This window comes from Podarcis gaigeae, assembly GCF_964106915.1.
Source record: "Podarcis gaigeae genome assembly, chromosome: 1".
NCBI classification, from domain to species: Eukaryota; Metazoa; Chordata; class Lepidosauria; order Squamata; family Lacertidae; genus Podarcis; species Podarcis gaigeae.
The window spans coordinates 99,853,266-99,871,115 of NC_139678.1; the positions used below are offsets into that span (position 1 = coordinate 99,853,266).

Genomic DNA, 17,850 nt, shown 5'->3' on the forward strand with positions numbered 1-17,850 from the left:
AAGGCAGCAGAGAATACAGATAGCAGTTATCTCTGTGTGTCTGCACACATGACCAAAATCTACAATAAAAATAATGGCATTTAGCAGTAAATGTTTCTCACTTATGGAGCGTATGTGCTGTTGTTCTGCATACAGTTCAATATATTCACCTACTGCATGTCTGATACATGCAAAATCCAGAGGAGAGGTGTAGTGCAGCAGTGTGGACTACTATTGGTTTTTTATACCTGGGAATTTTTCTTTTTCTTTAAGAGTAAAACTCTGGACAACGTACTATACATTTGTGTAAATTTGATTGGGCCGATTTAAGAAAATGGAGCTACATATTATGCTCACCACATGCAAGCAACATGGCTATCCCTGTTTAGAAATTGTAGAGCTCAATCCTCCTCCTCAGCAGAGAAAGCTGAAGCAAATCCCAGGGAAACATGCAGAGAAGGAGAACCTGAGAACCTGTTGTCCTGGTTTTGTTGTTGTTGTTGTTGTTGTTGTTGTCAATCTCCATCCATTTTTCTCCTTTGTGATTGTTCTCCTGGTTATCTCCCTTGCAACTGCTAGAAAAATGAGCAACTAAGAACCATTGATAGAGAAAAAAGATGACAAAAAACAATCCAGCCAATAACGCCTTCCTCTTTATGACTTAACAAACCACATCAGAGTTAAAAGCTTCTTATAATGCTTGCATATTTTTCTGGTTCATGTTATTTTCATCTAAACCCTGGGGATGGTTTTTTTTTTTGTGTGTTCTTCCATTCGTAACGTGAATTTATTCATCATTTTCTCTCACCGTATTGACTAACAGGAGTCAGAGAGCACCTTATTGTTTTTGGGGAATTGGAAAAATCCATTTGTTGTGCTTCTGATTCCCATTAAATTTCATTTATTTTATTAATTGCCATAAAGCTCAGAATCCATGACCAAAATGCAATAGTTTAACCATGTTCCCATCTTTGCACCAGTTGTCTTACAGACCACCGTTATGTCTACTGTAATGAAGGTCTGAATAATTGTTAGGCAAGTCTCTTTATTTTTATTAAGGGCACATTTTAGCTTGGCATTACAATGGCCACTTTAAAAATAGATGATTGCCCCTAAGACAATTTAGGCCTTTATATTGAAGATATATTTAATGGGCAAAGGCACACTAGTACTGAATTTGACCAAGTTGTTAATGATAGCAACAAATCAACAGGTAGATTTCAAGGAAGGAAGTGTTACTGCTTCATTATCTGCTTTATTTGCCACAACAGAATGGTAAAAATAAATATTTCCCTGTTAGAATGGTGTACTATGTCAACAGGGGAACTTTTTTTACTTAAATTTCTCCGTGGTGACACATCAAACATGTATTTACTTCTCAGTCATTAGGGAGACATTGACTGCAAGCCAATGTCATGAGGTTTTCCACAGCATTGGCACAGACCTTGCACAGGACAAAAGAAATAAGGAAACATCTGCCTTATTGCTTTTCAGGGGCTCATAAAGAAGAGGTAGCATTAATGAACGGCTTGACAGTTAATCTGCATCTCCTAATGGTAAGTCATAAGAATTTCTTTGCTAGATATATCTAGTTCAGAATTCTGTTTAAAAGAGAGCTTGATTCCTCCGTGTGTGTATGAAGGTATTATTTGTCCATGAGCATCTGATATTGAAAGCTACACTGTCTGTGAACATGAAGATTCTATTTTAGTTGTCTTTTTATTTTAATAATTTATATAAATACCACAGTTTCTAAGCAATGTCTACTAGGAATACTGAAAGGATAACAAAAGGATAAAGCATAAAATAAAATAATAAATCAGTTAAAATTAACCATAAAATTAGAAAAAGCTTGCCTACTTAAAATCATGGATCTGACTTCGATGGATCAGTGAATGCCCTTTTAAAGTCTTCTAACCTAGTTTCCAGCACCATATTTCAAAACAATGCATTCTGTAAGTTATAATAAAATGCATTATAATTTAGGTGTTGTGTCAGGGTTACTTCTTTTTATAGCCGTTAACAGAGTTTGGGTGGCTTTTTTGTTATGTATGATCTAGTTGAGATTCCTGCATTGAATCGGGGTCCCTTCCAACTCTTCGCTTACAATTTACAGCTTACCACAATTATCCCTAATGTCAAAGCCCCAGTTTTTCATTAATAAACATATTCATTGAACAGTTTGAATTGGAACAAGGTCATGCTAGGAAGACATCTCAGGTTGGAAGCCTAACTGCAAAGAGCCCTTTGCTGCTGTGAGCATCTGCAGGGCTTTCATGAAACTTTTCATTGGCTACCTTGTTTACACAATAAGGTTAGTTCATTCCCAACTGCCCTGCCCTATGAATTTCCTCTAGGAGTTCTACCCACCCACCTTACCCTTTTCAAAGCACTATCGGATGCTCACTCCTGTTACTTGCTTCTTAGGATTCCACATGCATCTCTAAAATGATATTTTGACTTCTCTCCTGACATTTATCAGAAGCTGTTTTAGTTCCGAACCACTTATTTGCCAAAAGAGTGTGGAAGTAAATTTCAGAGGTCATTGGCAGAGGCAGACTAAACATATTAGATGCATGACAATCAAGGTGTGGTCAGGGAGATAGGGAGGGATAGGCCCTGGTGTGTGTACCCTGAGTAAGTCAGACTTGTTACTGTATGGTTCTTGCAGTCAGTTCTAACAATATACTTGGTTACCAGTTTAAACTAAAGAGTAGTTTATTTGAGTAGCATACTTGTGAGCAGTGTATGATGAGAGCCATAAATTCATGTGACATTGCATTTCCTCTTTCATAGAAATAAAAATTTGCAGGTCCCATGTTGCACTACCCATGCTAGTATACCGCACGCACCACGAACACATCACTTTGTCACTGAGTGAGGACTAGAAATAGAGAATTGTTGAGACTGAAATCTTTATTTCCCAAGGTCTGAGCAGTCTTACTATTGCAAATAGAGATAGAGATAGATGCCCATGGAACTTGTATTTTTGGAGTTAGGATACAAGTTTCAGGAAGTATTAGGAGCCCCAAATTGTTCTCTTGCTTTGATCAAAAGCCAAGTCAGAAACAAATTCCCACCCTACCCAGCAAACTTCCTTCCCTGCCAACCTCTGGTTCTTTTCATGCTTTCAGTTTACTTACGTAGTGCAGACATATTTCAGCAACGCAAGCAGCTGTGGAGAGAAGGAAGGCTGGAGAATTTAGCCACCATGACGGCATGCAGGAACCATTCATCTTGTTCCTCCATCAATTTCCAAAGAACTGGGTTATATGTTGTTGTTGTTGTTAATACTCCACCCAGCTGGCTGGATTTCCCCAGCTACTCTGGACAGTTATATATCTATTTCGTAACTGTATCTTGCACCATGTTGATGTGGCTGGTTACTTCTGAAAAAGTTGCGACTTAGGGGTAGGCCCACCTTAAACTAATGAAATGAATAAGTGTTAATAATTATGGACTAATAAATATTTTACCCTTTTTTACAGTTATCATTCTTTAAGCCTACCGCAGATCGCTATAAAATCCTTCTGGAAGCCAAAGCTTTCCCCTCCGACCATGTAAGAAATTAATATTGCATAATATTTGTGTTATCCATTGTGACTTTCAAAAGCATACCAGCAATTCTGTCTCATTATTTATTACCTGATCCTCCTTTAGAAATAACAGGAAATCTGGTCATGTACTCTTGGGCTTGGCATATTTTACTGATCATGCCTTTATTCTTTTTGTTCAAATAAAAACCTTGCACAAGGAAAAGATTGAATGGCCATATTGATTTATTAGTCCTTTTAAAGACATTGAACAAGCTGTTGGTCTAAATCAACAACAGGTTGTAAATGTTTTATTAATTCTTGTTTCTGTTTTACTTTATGAAACCAAATCAATACAAAGCTCACAACATTAACAGTTTTATATCCCTAGACAGATAGGGAAATGCTTGTCCATGGTGCTTTAGATTACTAATTCAAACATCATTTGTGTGCTATAAAATGAGACAATAGCCCATGTATCACAGATTGCAGCAAATTAATCTTCAGATTTGTGACTCACTGCTACTTTATCAAACTCTGTAAACACTCAGAAATTGATGGGATATTTGATCACTGAGGCACTATAAAAATCTCTACAATTGCAACTCACATAGGGTGCAATTCAGACCCTTTCTGGGCTGCCAGACAATTAGTTGACATGACACCTTTTTTCCAGCTAATATTCCTTTGTTGCTCATATGTTGTATGAAATACAGACCTCTTCCTTCAATGCAGTAGTTTAGTTTTGGGGATATTACAACAATTTTTCAGCTTGGAAACCGCACCTGTAATTTACTTTGCGTGAATGGGTGTCTCCTTCACTTCAGTGAGAACATTTCCCCCTCTATGGAATGCATACATGGGGTTCCCTACTTGGATTGGAATGATAGTGGAGGACAAAGAGTTCAAGTCCCCTACCCATGTAAGAATTTGGGATAGGGAGTTATGTATGCACTGACAATTCACTTTTAGAAAACCCTGCATTTAAAGGCACAACTGCATAACTAATATTAGATGTTGTTTGAGTCATAGACAGATTCCAAGGCATCTCTGGGTCTCTGCCCCAACCTGCCTTCAGCTAGCCCATCAATATGGTTTTGCCCTTCCACCCCCGCATGGAGTTCTACCTCAAGTTCTGGCAACCTTCTTTCTACGTCCCAAGCTTTGTTAAGCGGCCCCTCCACTTCTCCAAACTTTTCTGCTTTAAAAAGGAAACTCCCCCCCCCCCCTGTGTTGGCATCACACCCCTTCCCTGTAAACTTGGCAACCCCCTTTTTGCACAGACCCCAGGATCTTTCTTTGAAGTGTTGATGTCCAACCACTGTTTGATAATGGCTTGCACTCAACTAGCCCAGCCAGGCTAGATTGCATAAGCGAAACTTCCACATTTCAACCAGTTCAGGAGAACTTCTGCAGCCTGTATGTCTCCTTCAGTACCCCAAGTATTAGCTAAATTCTGACATTCATTAATTTCCAACATTCACTAACTTCCTAGAATTGTGAGGGCCTTTGCACCTTCAGACTCTGGTATCCCAGATCTATAACAATATGAAACCAAGGAAGAGCTGTGTTTTTGTGCTTTGGTCCCACACGGCTGAGGGTTGCATAGAAATAATACAAACATCCAGGGAGGGCAGATTGCACGACTGTATTCCATGTAGTTGGCATTTTTCTCCCAGTGTGCTGAGTGGGAAAGACCCCTCAAAGGTCTTTTCTCTTCAGTCTTTTACCATTAACCCTTGTAGCTGTGATAAATCCGATGTGGCTTCTGCCTAGTCTGCTTTCTCCCTGATTGTCTCTGCAGGCTGAGTATTCCTCTTATGTGCTCTGGCATACATTACCCAGATTTTAAAAGGAAGATAGTAGCATGCCTTTCCTCCATCTGATACCACAAGACAGTTCTGCAACTAACTCTCCATTTAAAGGAGATTGAGTGTGGGGAATGGGGGCAGTGCACCTGTGAGATTAATACAACTTGCTGCTTTTTTTGACTATCAAGCTGGTTATACTGAATTTCATTTTGTTCTGCAATAACTACTGTATATTTTTTATTATGATTTCTATTTGTTTCCCCAAGTATATCCATTTAGCAAGCCTACTTCATAATACTATGCATAATCTACCATAGAGGTTGCTGTTGGAAAGTTATTTCTTTCATTTGTATCAAGCCATGTATACAATTCCAGAGGACTGGTTTCAGGCCAGCGGTTTGGATGGAAGCTAAGCGTTTTGAGAGTGAATTCCTAATTTGCCTGTTCCACATCAACCAGCTGCACTCAGCTAAGGGGTGTGTCCCAAGAAAAAAGAAATTCCTGTGTTTGCATATAGCATCATATCCGAAGATCACTGGGGAAAACCATGAAGATTAGCCGAGTACCCAACCCCCAATAATCTTTAGAAGCACTGAAGCAAGAGGAAGATAGCAATGATCTGTGTGGGCTTAGCAGGGCCTTTCGCTGTTAGAGCATGTCAACCATACCACTTAATCAATTATAATAATAATAATTATCTACTCTGACTGACAGCAGCTTTCCAGGCTCTCATGCAGAAGTCTTCCACATCACCTGCCACCTAGTCCTTTAAACTGGAGATGCCAGGCACTGAACCTACAACTTTATGGATGCAAAGCATGTGTTCTACCACTGAGTTATGTCCTTGGATACTGACCCTTGGATAGCTCAGTTGATTAGAGCATGATGCTAATAACGCCAAAGTTGCAGGCTTGAACCCTGTAGGGATGGCTGCTTATTCCTGCATTGCAGGGGGTTGGACTAGATGAACCTCAGGGTCCCTTCCAACTCTACAATTTTATGATACTATGTTTCTATGGTTCCCTAAATTGCAAAGAGGAAGAGACCATGTAGAACTGGAAACATTTTGCAGAGATTTGCCCAAGCACATCATGCACACACATCCTGATTATTGTTGCTATGCGAAAGAAATGCTGCTTTTGTTGTTTACATTTGCTCACTAAAAACAATCCATATTTTATTTACAGTATGCTGTTGAGTCTCAACTCCAGTTTCATGGGCTAGATATGGAGAGCAGTATGCTTATGATAGAACCACAAGAGGTTTGTAATGGGTATTTGATATTGATATCAAGAATGGATATTGGTATGCTTATGCTTTATTTTCTTTGCAACTTATTATAAATAACCTATTGTGAACTTCTGAGACAAGAAAACTAAATGCATATTATTATTAGAATCTCCTTGTCTTCCCAGATCTACTTTTTTGTCTAAAAAGCTTCCACGTCGATGGATGATTGTGAAACACCTGCTGATGCTATACTTGACTGTATAGGGGTTATTCATCGCACACTGTCTAATATAGTACATCTCTGTTAGCACTTTGCTAAAGTATATATTCAGTTTTCAGTGTAGCCCTCCAGTGGTTCTTCACAGCAAATTCCCACATCCTTTTAAACATTCGTGAGTTTAAGAAGTGATTTGGGATTTTACCAGCATTGATTGTGAAGGTGTATAAAATACTGACAGTGAATTGTTATAACTTCATTGTGCTGTGCATTCAGATCATCTGGATCAGAACCTGTATTTATGATTTCCTTGCTCAGCCCCTATATTTCTTTCTTTGTCTCTAATGTGAGATAATTTGTATTGTCACTAATATGACCTTGGACCTGCATACGTAAAGGACCACTCCCCCATAGAAGCCTGCCCATTTTCACAGACCATAAAAACATGGGCAGGATCAACTGGGGAAAGGGTGTATGTGTTGTTGTTGTTGTTTCTCTTGTTGTTTTGCTCACATGGAATCAGCCCATATGTCTTTTTAACACCAGGCAAAGTCACTGTTTTTTTTATAGGTGTTACCAGAAAGTATCAGTGCCTCCCTGCATTTTGTCCCTACCTTGACTCAAATTCTCTTGTTTTTTCTGGAAATCTTAGCTGGCAAAACCTAACAAATTTGGAAATAATTTATTTTGCAGGTCTCATTGACATTTCATTGAAATAGAAAAGAGAATGCCCTAACACTATATATGAACACTGTATATATCAGCTTGGCAACGTTTGGTTGAACCAAAGCCAAATCTTTGTGTATTATTTCACTCAAGACAACACTGTGCCCCAAATCAATTGGCTGCTGAGAGCCCTGAGTCCTTATATGACCTTCCAATTCATGCTGAAACACACTCACTTAAAGCCCAAATACCCCTCTATTCAGAAAAGTACCGATTACAATATTTGTCTTTTGTGCACCTGAAAATTTCCCTTTGTGTTGCTGCCCTAGTTTTTGTTCATCATCCTCAGTCTATAACTAGTCTTGGAACCCTGAACATAGTGTGATTTCAGGTGGAGGGGGGAATTGTTGCTGAGATGCACTCAGTAGAGTAGAACCACACCCACTGTGAAAAAATGTTCTCCTTGCACCAGACCTTCCCCTCTCCAGGGGGACTTATTCTCTGAACACAGGAAAGTAGATTTTAGGTGACTGCAGTGGTACCTTGGTTTAAGAACAGCTTAGTTTATGAACAACTTGGATTAAGAAAGCTGCAAACCTGGAAGTAGGTATTTTGGTTTGGAATAAGAACATTTTTTGCTTCCTATTGAGTGTGTTCCATTTGTAAATTGAGTCCCCCGCTGGCTGCTATGGGAAAGCATGCCTTGGTTTAAGAACACTTTGGTTTAAGAACGGACTTCCGGAACAGATTAAGTTTGTAAACCAAAGTACCACTGTATATAAATACATATCCCAAGCAGGTATGATGAAAAAGCTTTTTTAAAAAAGAAGAAGCATTAGCTTAAATGAAATAGATTTTATCCACTCCTCTAAGCTTTAAATCTTACATTTTTAAAACCATTGCTTCATTATGGGTTATTTTTTACTTTATTACAGTATTAGCTATCCTGATTTTATTCATAATTAAGGAAATTTACACAAATAAAAATGTTTCCACTTTATTATTTTGTATGTGTTTTTAGGACTGTATTAAAAATGGACTTATATTTTTCAATATATATATTTAAATCATGTTTTTTATTTATTTTTAAATGTTTCTACAAATCTAAACTGAATAATCAGAAGATGATATTCCTGACATTGAATACTCCTACACTGATACTCGTATGTTCCTCATACTGTACTTCCTCTGAGTATATATATTTGTGAGCTTCAGTATATCTGAGTCTCAGTATGTAGAATACTCTCTGTTTTATAGAAGTTCTATGAAGACTACATACAGTTTCCTTTATTACTACAGCAACAGGTTTCTGCTTGGAGGAGTATGTAATTAGGATCGTTATAAAAGAATACCATGAAGAACTTTTGTTACTTTATAGTAGAACTGTTGATGACCTTTTGATTCTTGAAAAAAAGTCCCTTTCCAGAGAAGTGAGAAGCTACTCTCAAGTCCTTGATAGATGTTGAGAGATCGTTAAGATAATAGGAGCTACTTTCAAATCAGCAAATCTTATCTCAGCTCTTTGCAGTGGCATGTCTAATTTCATTTGGAGTTTTCACTGCTTAATTGATCCCTTGGTGATGGTGTGTTTTACATGATCCCTTGCTAAGAGGAAATGAGGAAAGGGAGTGGGGGATACAGGCTTTAAAGGATAAAAAGTGATTCCACCCCCCCCACCCTGTACAAATTTCTCTATATTTAATGACTTAAGGGTTTTTACATTTTTGAATTATATGAATGCTATTGTTTCTGAAAGACAAATACAGTAACATTTTTAATAGCTTTCTGTGGGATACTAAGTTTGTCTTAAAAGTGTGAAGAGGGATGCGGGGGCTGCTTTTTAAGTCTTGTACAGATGTTAGAACTGAAAATGTCATATAAATAGATTGCTGAGTCTTGACCACCTTGACATCTTTATGTTGTTGTGTATATGTCAGTGGTGACATGGTAGGACAAATAAGGATGTCACTGAAATCCTAATTTGGCAGGGAACCACAGAATGCACAGTGATTGACACTGCTTTTCCCTTAAGAATGGCAGTGTCCATCAACTGGGGTGTGTCTGGCTATGCTTTAGGCTATACACACAGGTTCACATAAGAAGAGCTCTTCAGAATCGGAACAAAGGCCCATCTATACCAGCATCTTCTTTCCCACAGCCATGTAACTCTGGTCAGTCCACAAGCGCAGTTCAAAGGCGTTAACTCTCTCCCACTGTTATTCCTCAGAAGCTGCTATTCAGCGGCATATTTAACTCTGAATTTTGAAGTTCCATACATTCCACATACTGCCATGACGAACACCTATGGTTATAGACACATATTCTGTGGATTTTTAAAACTATATGAAATAGTTCACATTATAACATTTTGTGAAAGGCTGCAAATAATACGACTAAATTAAGGTTCACAGGAGATAGAAATGTGGCATGTATGGACAATTATCATGTGTCCATATGGTGATACCATAATTTCCATTCTCAATTGCGAGTGTCTTAATTTTAGATTGGAAAACTGAATCTTCTATTGATGATGCATCGTTAATAGCAAGCTGGGCCATAGCTTCTTGGGGAAGACAGTAGTCACCAGAATGTTTCCCTCTGTCTATGCTCTTTGAATCAAAATTTACATTTTTTTACATCTTAAAAAACAAGAACAAAGCCAGTTAAAGGAATCTTGAAGTGTTTAGGCAAGCAAAACATATAAGAGAGCAACGTGAATATCCTTTTTAATGATAACGATAATGATAAGAATAGTAATAAGAATAATTTACCATCTTGAAGCTATGTTACTAATGATCATTCACCCATTCAAAGGTTACTCCAGGGCTCTTACTTTCGTAGATTACTGCCATGTTAAGGATTTGCTTTTGATCGCTTACTGAAGTCAGCAAGGCACATCATAAAAAATAGATTATGAAACAAGAAATGACAGTTTCAGCACTGCCAGGGTTGATATAAAATATGTGCTTAAATTTATTTCAGGGGGAGGAGACCTTGAGAACTGAAGATATCCTTGCTGTAATTGAGAAGGAAGGGGACTCTATTGCCATAATTCTGTTCAGTGGTGTGCAGTACTACACAGGGCAGCTGTTTGACATCCCAAGAATAACAAAGGCTGGTCAAGAGAAGGTACAGTTGCTACAGTAGTAAAGATTCACACATCCTTCCCCACAAAAAAACAGAAACCCCTCATGTTCTTGACAGGTTTGACACTTTTGTGAAAATGAACCAATGACAAATGTCACCAAGAACCAGGCCCACCAACTCTATGGGGCCAAAGTCTCTTTGACCCCCCTCAATATCTGTTGGGAAGGGCCTGGGCCCCCTCAGGGGGCAGAAGAGGCTGAGCATGATGCGGCTTCAGTGGCTGGCTCCTCCTGAGCATGAGAGAGTAGGAGCCTCTGGTCATTGAAGCCACGCCATGCTGGTCTCCGTGCTTGGCCTTCTCCAGGTGATGTAACGTATGCATGATGTGTGTCGCACACATGATACCACACATGATACACGCATAACATCACATGTGTACCGCACATCAGGCCCCTGAATCTCGGGTGCAAGTTGGCGCCTCTGCCAACAATGGTTCAAGTAGAAATCAAAAATGGTTTGTTGCAAATGTATATTGGTTGCTGCTAGGGAATAGTTGTGCTGGCTAAGTGTTTGACATAATAATGAGCAGTCTGCTTAACAATACTAATACTTAAACAAATTGTCTTTTTTAAAAAAAATAAATTGTCAATTCAGGAGATACTGTTGAGGGACAGGGCTGGGAAGTGAGAGGCTTGTCAAAATAGAATATTAAAACTGCACCCTTTTTCTGCTATTAAGCCTGGCAGCCAGACTGAGTTAACCAGTGTGCTAAATTAAGGTTACCAGATATCCCTGTTTCCTGGGGACAGTCCCCGGATTTACAAATCAGTCCCCATACAAAATCCATTGAAATTGAAAAGTGTCCCCGGATTAATTGAAGAAAATCTGGTAACCTTATGCTAAATGTGCTGTAACGTAGAGCTCCACCTGATGCATCAGCTTTTCTGTACAGGCATACCTGTACTTCATTTTTATAATGTTTTATAATGTTGTACTGTTTTAGTGTTGTTAGCCGCCCTGAGCCAGGCTTCGGCTGGGGAGGGCGGGATATAAATAAAGTGAATGTCGCAATAATACGAGTCAAATAAATTTTGGGTTCCCAGTGCACTTAAAAGTTATTTTTAAACTGTACTGTAGTCAATTAAGCCAGGCCCCCTTGGCTGCAGGGGTGGAAGTGGAAAAACTCGGCTCCAGCCCTAGCCAACTCCATTCCCATGGACAGTACAGAGGCTGTAGGGGCTTCTTTCCTTTGGAAGTGGCCAGCTGCCTGGAGCTGCACCCACATCCTCATAGGGAACAATATCTGCAAAGCACAAGAAAGTGGAACTCAGTAAAAGGAGGTGTGCCTGAATTGGTTCGAAACTACCACCTACTTAGCAAAAGATTGGCTGTGTTTTCTATTCGTTGACTCCTTTAACACTAGCTAGTAGACAAAGTTGAAAGGTCTTGAAGTTTCACTCATCTGACACTTGAGTTCCTCCAGTGTCATTGGAACCTATTCTCTGCCTTAAACTCCAGAAATGTTGTATAAAATGATCTCCAAATTGACTGCATTCACACTCCTTAAGTGCTCTTCTGTGTACCATGTCAGGCCTAACTAGTTCTTTGTCCCAACCCTTTCAAGAAATACCCAAGTGCTCACATAGTTCAAAGATCTATTCATGCTGCTGTTGTGAAAAACCATTCCTCTAATTCTCTGGAGAGGCTTTATATTTCAAAGCCAACCATTTTGGGTGTGAGAAGCTTTTCATCAATGAGTGGCACCAACAATTTTATTTATAAAAAAAATCCAAGAATTAAGCACACCCTCTCAGGTCTTCCTTTTAAAAAAAAGCCAAAACCCTGTAATCAACTTTATACAATTAGTATTGACAGCTGTTGCCTAAGATCTGGGTGTATTCTGTTCATCTAAATCACACATGCAGAATTATGTATCCAGAATCTCAAGAAAGGTGGTTGTTTTTTACAGCACAGTCTTGTGCACATTTACTCAGAAGTAAGTTCAGCTGAGTTCAGTGGGACTTGCTTTCAAGTAATTTTTTGGGTTGGTTGTTTAAGGCCATTGTTTTAGTTGCTTAGGCTGTGTAATTATACTTGAAAACATCTGGGCAGTGTATGCTAAGATAAAGTAGGGAAGGAAACAGGACCTCCATATGTAATGGGTTTTGTTCTTTGCTAGCAGGCATGCCAAGCTATACATTAAAATTTGCAAATGAATGCACATTTTATTAATATTCACAATATGTTCAGCTAGCATGATATTTTTTGGTTAGGAATTAAGGTTTTATTAATGCAGAGTATACATAGCATTCTCCTTGACCAGCTCTTAAAAGCCATGTTGAATTTAAAGGGCTTCTGTTCAGGAGCTCTCCAGGGAGCAAGAAGACTATCTCAGTGGGTGGGTGAAGGAACCCTGAAGTGCAACCTTGACAAATCTAGCTTTTTAGCATGCTTTGCTTTGAAAGTTTGGGGAATAGGTGACAATGTATTATTTGCTTGTTTATAATATTTATGCCTCCTCCAATGCAGTTACAGTGGTACCTCAGGTTAAGTACTTAATTAGTTCTGGAGGTCGTTCTTAACCTGTAACTGTTCTTAACCTGAAGCACCACTTTAGCTAATGGGGCCTCCTGCTGCCACCACGCCACCGAAGCACAATTTCTGTTCTCATCCTGAAGCAAAGTCCTTAACCCGAGGTACTATTTCTGGGTTAGCAGAGTCTGTAACCTGAAGTGTATGTAACCTGAAGCGTATGTAACCCGAGGTACTACTGTACTAATAAGAGAAGAATTAATATATAAAAAACACATAAGCAGCTTTGTATTTATGCACTAGCCTGACAAACATAGGTAAGAAGGGAACTGGATGTTGGTGATTGCATGCAGGAGAATGAATGGCTGGTGGAGGAGGGACAGAGTACCTCATTCATATTCACATAGATGTGAAGTAGGCTCTTGCAGGAGGGATGGTGTTCTTAAACCTCCTTCCACCAACCCTGAGCCTACTAGCAAACATTTTTTTCAGGCTAGTAACTGTTATGAACTTATTTATAAGGGATACATAATATGATACCTTTGCAATTCAGTGATGTCTTTAAAAAGCCCTGGTGGGAAATGTTCACTACCCAGGCTGCAGATAGCACTGTTGCTGATACTGCTTAAACTCCTGCTCTTTGAAAGTGCCATGATGGCCATAGTGGGAAATTATTCTCTCTTCTCTCCCTGCCCCCTAGCAACTAGGGTCAGGTAGGACTAGAGGTTTTGGTCCATGGGGGTGGAGTTTCTCCTCACCAGGACAGCTGTACGCTCTGCAGCTCTTGGCTCTTCTCAGTAGCCTGATGAAAGTTCTGAACATGCAAAATAGGGAGGGAGGGCGGATGATTGAGGAAGCGAGCCCCGGCCACGCCCCCGGCCAGCGGATTGGCTGGCCGAGCTCTGACGTGGCTGGAATCCCCCAGGCAATGGGGGACAAAGTCTCCACTGGGAAGTGGAGCGGATTAATGGAAAATGTTCACTGCTGGGCCTTCGACACTGCTACTTATTCTGGCAAGACTGGCATTTGTGAGCTATAAACTCGGTACAAGTTCCACATGATTATGGCCTTGAGGTTGTTGCTAATTTAGTCATTTAATCTTGTAAAGTTGTGGCAAGGAACCACTGGTCTGCTGGCGTAAATAAGCCTGGCAGGGGCCCAGTTTGGCTCGCAAGGCAGTTTTCCCCAAGCCATGCCCACCTGCCCTGCACCTATGGAGTCTGGAGTGGGGCAGGTAAAGAAGTGGCTCCTTTCTGAAAGCAGGGCTTACAGATGTTGATCAACTGATTGTCAGAGCTCATAACTCATTTGCCTTTGCTGATGTGGTTTGATTTCATGGTGATGTCAGGTGACTGAAAAGAGGGCAGTGGAATTGGAAAGGGTTGAGGGAGGGGGAGGCTGGGGGAAGGTCAGGATCTGGTCTGCTGGTTGGATCCAGTTCCACACCCCTGCTATAAAGGAACAAAATTAGGCACAGTTTGCATGGTGGACTGTTTTTTTTAAAAAATGGGCATCCATATTGTCATGTTTTACTCACTTTATTTTTCAGAATGATCTGTACTGGGACTAGAGCAATTGCAAGGCCAGTTCAACATAGCCAAATCCACTGAAACTTTGTATTCCTTTTTAGTTCCAACACATTAAAAATGGTCAAGCAAGTTGAAGCTTAATTTGCTTCAAGATAAGAGGTGTTTGTGTATTTCATCAACAGTTGGTTCAGTGTCTGCCTTTCCCCCAACTCAACAGCATCTGCAGTATTTTGCATTCTATCAGGAGGGCCGGTTTGCTCCTGGTGGTACTGACAGTATTCCTATTCAGCTCAGCAATTTCACAGGAGACAGGCAGATTACTGAGTATATCACCTCCATGAGGTAACTCATTTTCAGTGACTCATCCTTGGGGAATTTACAAAAAAGACAGACTCTACAGACATATCTCAGGGATTCTTTTTAACCTCAGGAATCAGAAAGAACAATTGTCAATTAAGTGTTCTTATCAAGAGGTCAACAGAATTTCAGGAGGTGTATCTTTTATTGGATGTGCCTTATCTAGCTAGAGACATTTTTAAAAAGCATTGCAGGAATTGAGAGAGTCACAGTGGACATGCTAGCAATGCTAAATAGTAAGTGAATATCCTAATACATATCATTCTATTGATTAAAAATTGTTGCACAAACTGTTGATACTTTTTCTAAAACAGTACAATTTTTAGCTTTATTAAATTTGAGCTGTGTCTAAACAGAAATGATCTAGACATCTTACAATAGTAAGAAATCCATTTTAATGTAAACAGTTGAGTTTCAATTAATTAAATATTAAAACTAGACATTGTATCTAAAAAGTAGCTAGTCTTTATGCACGGATTAATAGTTTACTAAAATGTAACACTCATTTCAATAAGATCACTAAGCATTATTCTAAAAACAAGTTCTTTCCATTATGTTCTGAAAATCTCTAAACTTAGGATCAGGAAATTCTCCCTTTGTCTGAAATAGAAGGTTACTTCATGAGTAATACAGTACACATACACCATGCCCTAGTCCTGATAGCTAAATTTTGGGGGGAGGTAAAGGACAGCCTTAAGCTAGACTTATTCTGCTGAGCTTTCTTAACAGATGGGTTTCATATTGAGAAAGATGTTCCCTGGTAGGCCTATCAGCGGTTCTCCACCTATGGGTCCCCAGATGTTGTTGGACTACAACTCCCATCATCCCTGAGCTCTGGCCTTGCTAGCTAACGGTGATGGGAGTTGTAGTTCAACAACATCTGGGGACCCACAGGTTGAGAAAGGCTGGAAGATCATTGCATCTCCTTCTGTAAGTAAGAACATTCAACACATTAAGCTACAGATCTTATCTTTGGGCCAAACTAGGCATTATGGTGAATATATTGCTGCTATCAAAAATGTCAGCCACACCTGTTGTTGCCAGTTTATTCTCTATATTATCTAATAGCTTATATTTGTCTCCTGATGTCACGACACCCTGTGTTGGTCTGCCCCTGTTCATTATTATTAGCTGTCACTTGTGGGAGGTGAGAGTGAAAGCACAGAGCACCATGACATTGATAAGTTCATAACTTATAAAAATGAAATCGGGAATATTAATAAAAGAAGGAAAGCAGATGAGAGCCATTTTGTGAAAATCTGTGCTGTGCAAATACTTATTTATTTGGTAGATAGATTTACAAAAGAAATCAAAAGACAGTTTTTTCTTTTGTAAGTTTGTAATCATTGTTTGAAAACTTGCTTCTGTAAGCAAGTTTTAAACACAATATAAAAGGAGGAACCCCCACACAAATGCGTTCCTGCCAAGATTGGTGGTGGACGATGGGTTTGAAACCATTTTGCAAAATAGTTGTCCTAGCATGGTTGGATGCTTTTTGTTTATCAAAACACAACCACTAACCATGTCATGAGTTTGTAATCCGGTTTTATATTACATGCTTTCCCCCCAACCCATTCAGGAAGCTTTAAAAAAAATAAAAAATGATTATTTCAGAAAACTTATGACTCTTTCTCCCAGTTTTGTCTTTTATAAAAGAAATATTTCACTTTGATTATTTGTGAAAATCATGAGTTTAAACTACTCTACTACTGCTATTGTTGTTCTCAACATTATGCGGCAACTGAGCCTGTTCATCCCTCATTGGACTGTTTGGTGGTGGTTGTGATTTGGCCCCTTAGAGGGCTTCTAATTTTGGGGGGGTACTCCTGAGTCTGCTTTTGCTTCTTTATTGTTTGTGGATGGTTGGAAAATGAGCTCACTATTAATGAGTTCACTATAAAAACTGGCCCTACGATAAAATGCTGCATGGGACTGCTCATGTTCAGAGTTTCATTCCAATACTAATACTTGCCTCTAGGATTCTCCATTTCATTCTTCTGGTACATGCCTCCCTTTAGATTGTAAATAGTGTCTTATTGGCAATATAGGGATTAGCAAACTCATTATGAGTCTGCTATTAATGCATGTCAGCGTCATCAACATGGTGCTCATGGGTGCTCATGCGTCATCAGAGGCCTTCCCTGGCACCCACAGGATATCACCCTCTGGCTGAAGATAGGTTTGAAAGAAACATTCTATTGTAGCCCATATAATAGGCTGTGGGGTGTGTTTGGTTGTAGGGTGCATCACTATTCATGTGTAATGAAGCTTCAAACATGGCCTCAACTCAAACAAGTCACTGTTCAAAGAACTGCTCATTATATTAATTTAGTTTGGTTAAAGCAAGGTGGATGGTTTTGGGCAACATGTTCACCACTCCCAATGTCTGTCTTAAAAGTGGTGTGATAATTCACCTAGATGAGTAATTATATAATTAAAAATTAAAAACACTTATAATGTCATCAGAAGAAAGTACATGTATAAGGGTATATTTGGAATGAAATCTATATTTGGAAAGAAGTCTAGACCACAGTGTCTCCATTGCATCTTATCAATTGATTTGTGTCCAGATACCTAAATCACACTTTTATCATTGGCACATGATAAAAATACTGAAAAGGACAATGAGGTTTTTGCTGCAACTTTTCTGTATTGGTATTCATGAATAGAAGCTAGGTGATGTTATTGTAATTTGTGAAATCTCCTCACCTCAGTTTTTCTTAAGTACATAATGCTTCTGTGACTGTTTACTTGGAAGTAAATGCCACATGCTAAATGAGACAAAGAAGTGTATATAAGATTACCACTTCAGACAGCTAACTGTCTTGGAGAGTCACTGCTTGAATATTATGATGTTATGGATTTTTGTGGAGACATTAATATGTTTTCACACATGCAATACAAGCCAT

The 17,850-nt window shown here is 39.2% G+C and overlaps 1 protein-coding gene across 7 annotated transcripts in view; it reads left to right on the forward strand.

The window, feature by feature from the left end:
• The window catches only part of KYNU (kynureninase), an 86,972-nt gene that overhangs the window by 34,491 nt on the left and 34,631 nt on the right, over window positions 1-17,850 (forward strand). For 6 of the 7 annotated variants that reach the window (XM_083711273.1, XM_083711278.1, XM_083711276.1 and 3 more), the window contains 4 exons: window positions 1,474-1,535; window positions 3,468-3,539; window positions 6,511-6,585; window positions 10,419-10,565. In XM_083711273.1, coding sequence (XP_083567399.1) covers window positions 1,474-1,535; window positions 3,468-3,539; window positions 6,511-6,585; window positions 10,419-10,565 — 356 coding nt within the window. The remainder of the gene's footprint in view (window positions 1-1,473; window positions 1,536-3,467; window positions 3,540-6,510; window positions 6,586-10,418; window positions 10,566-17,850) is intronic. The other variant, XM_083711275.1, reaches the window with a different exon arrangement.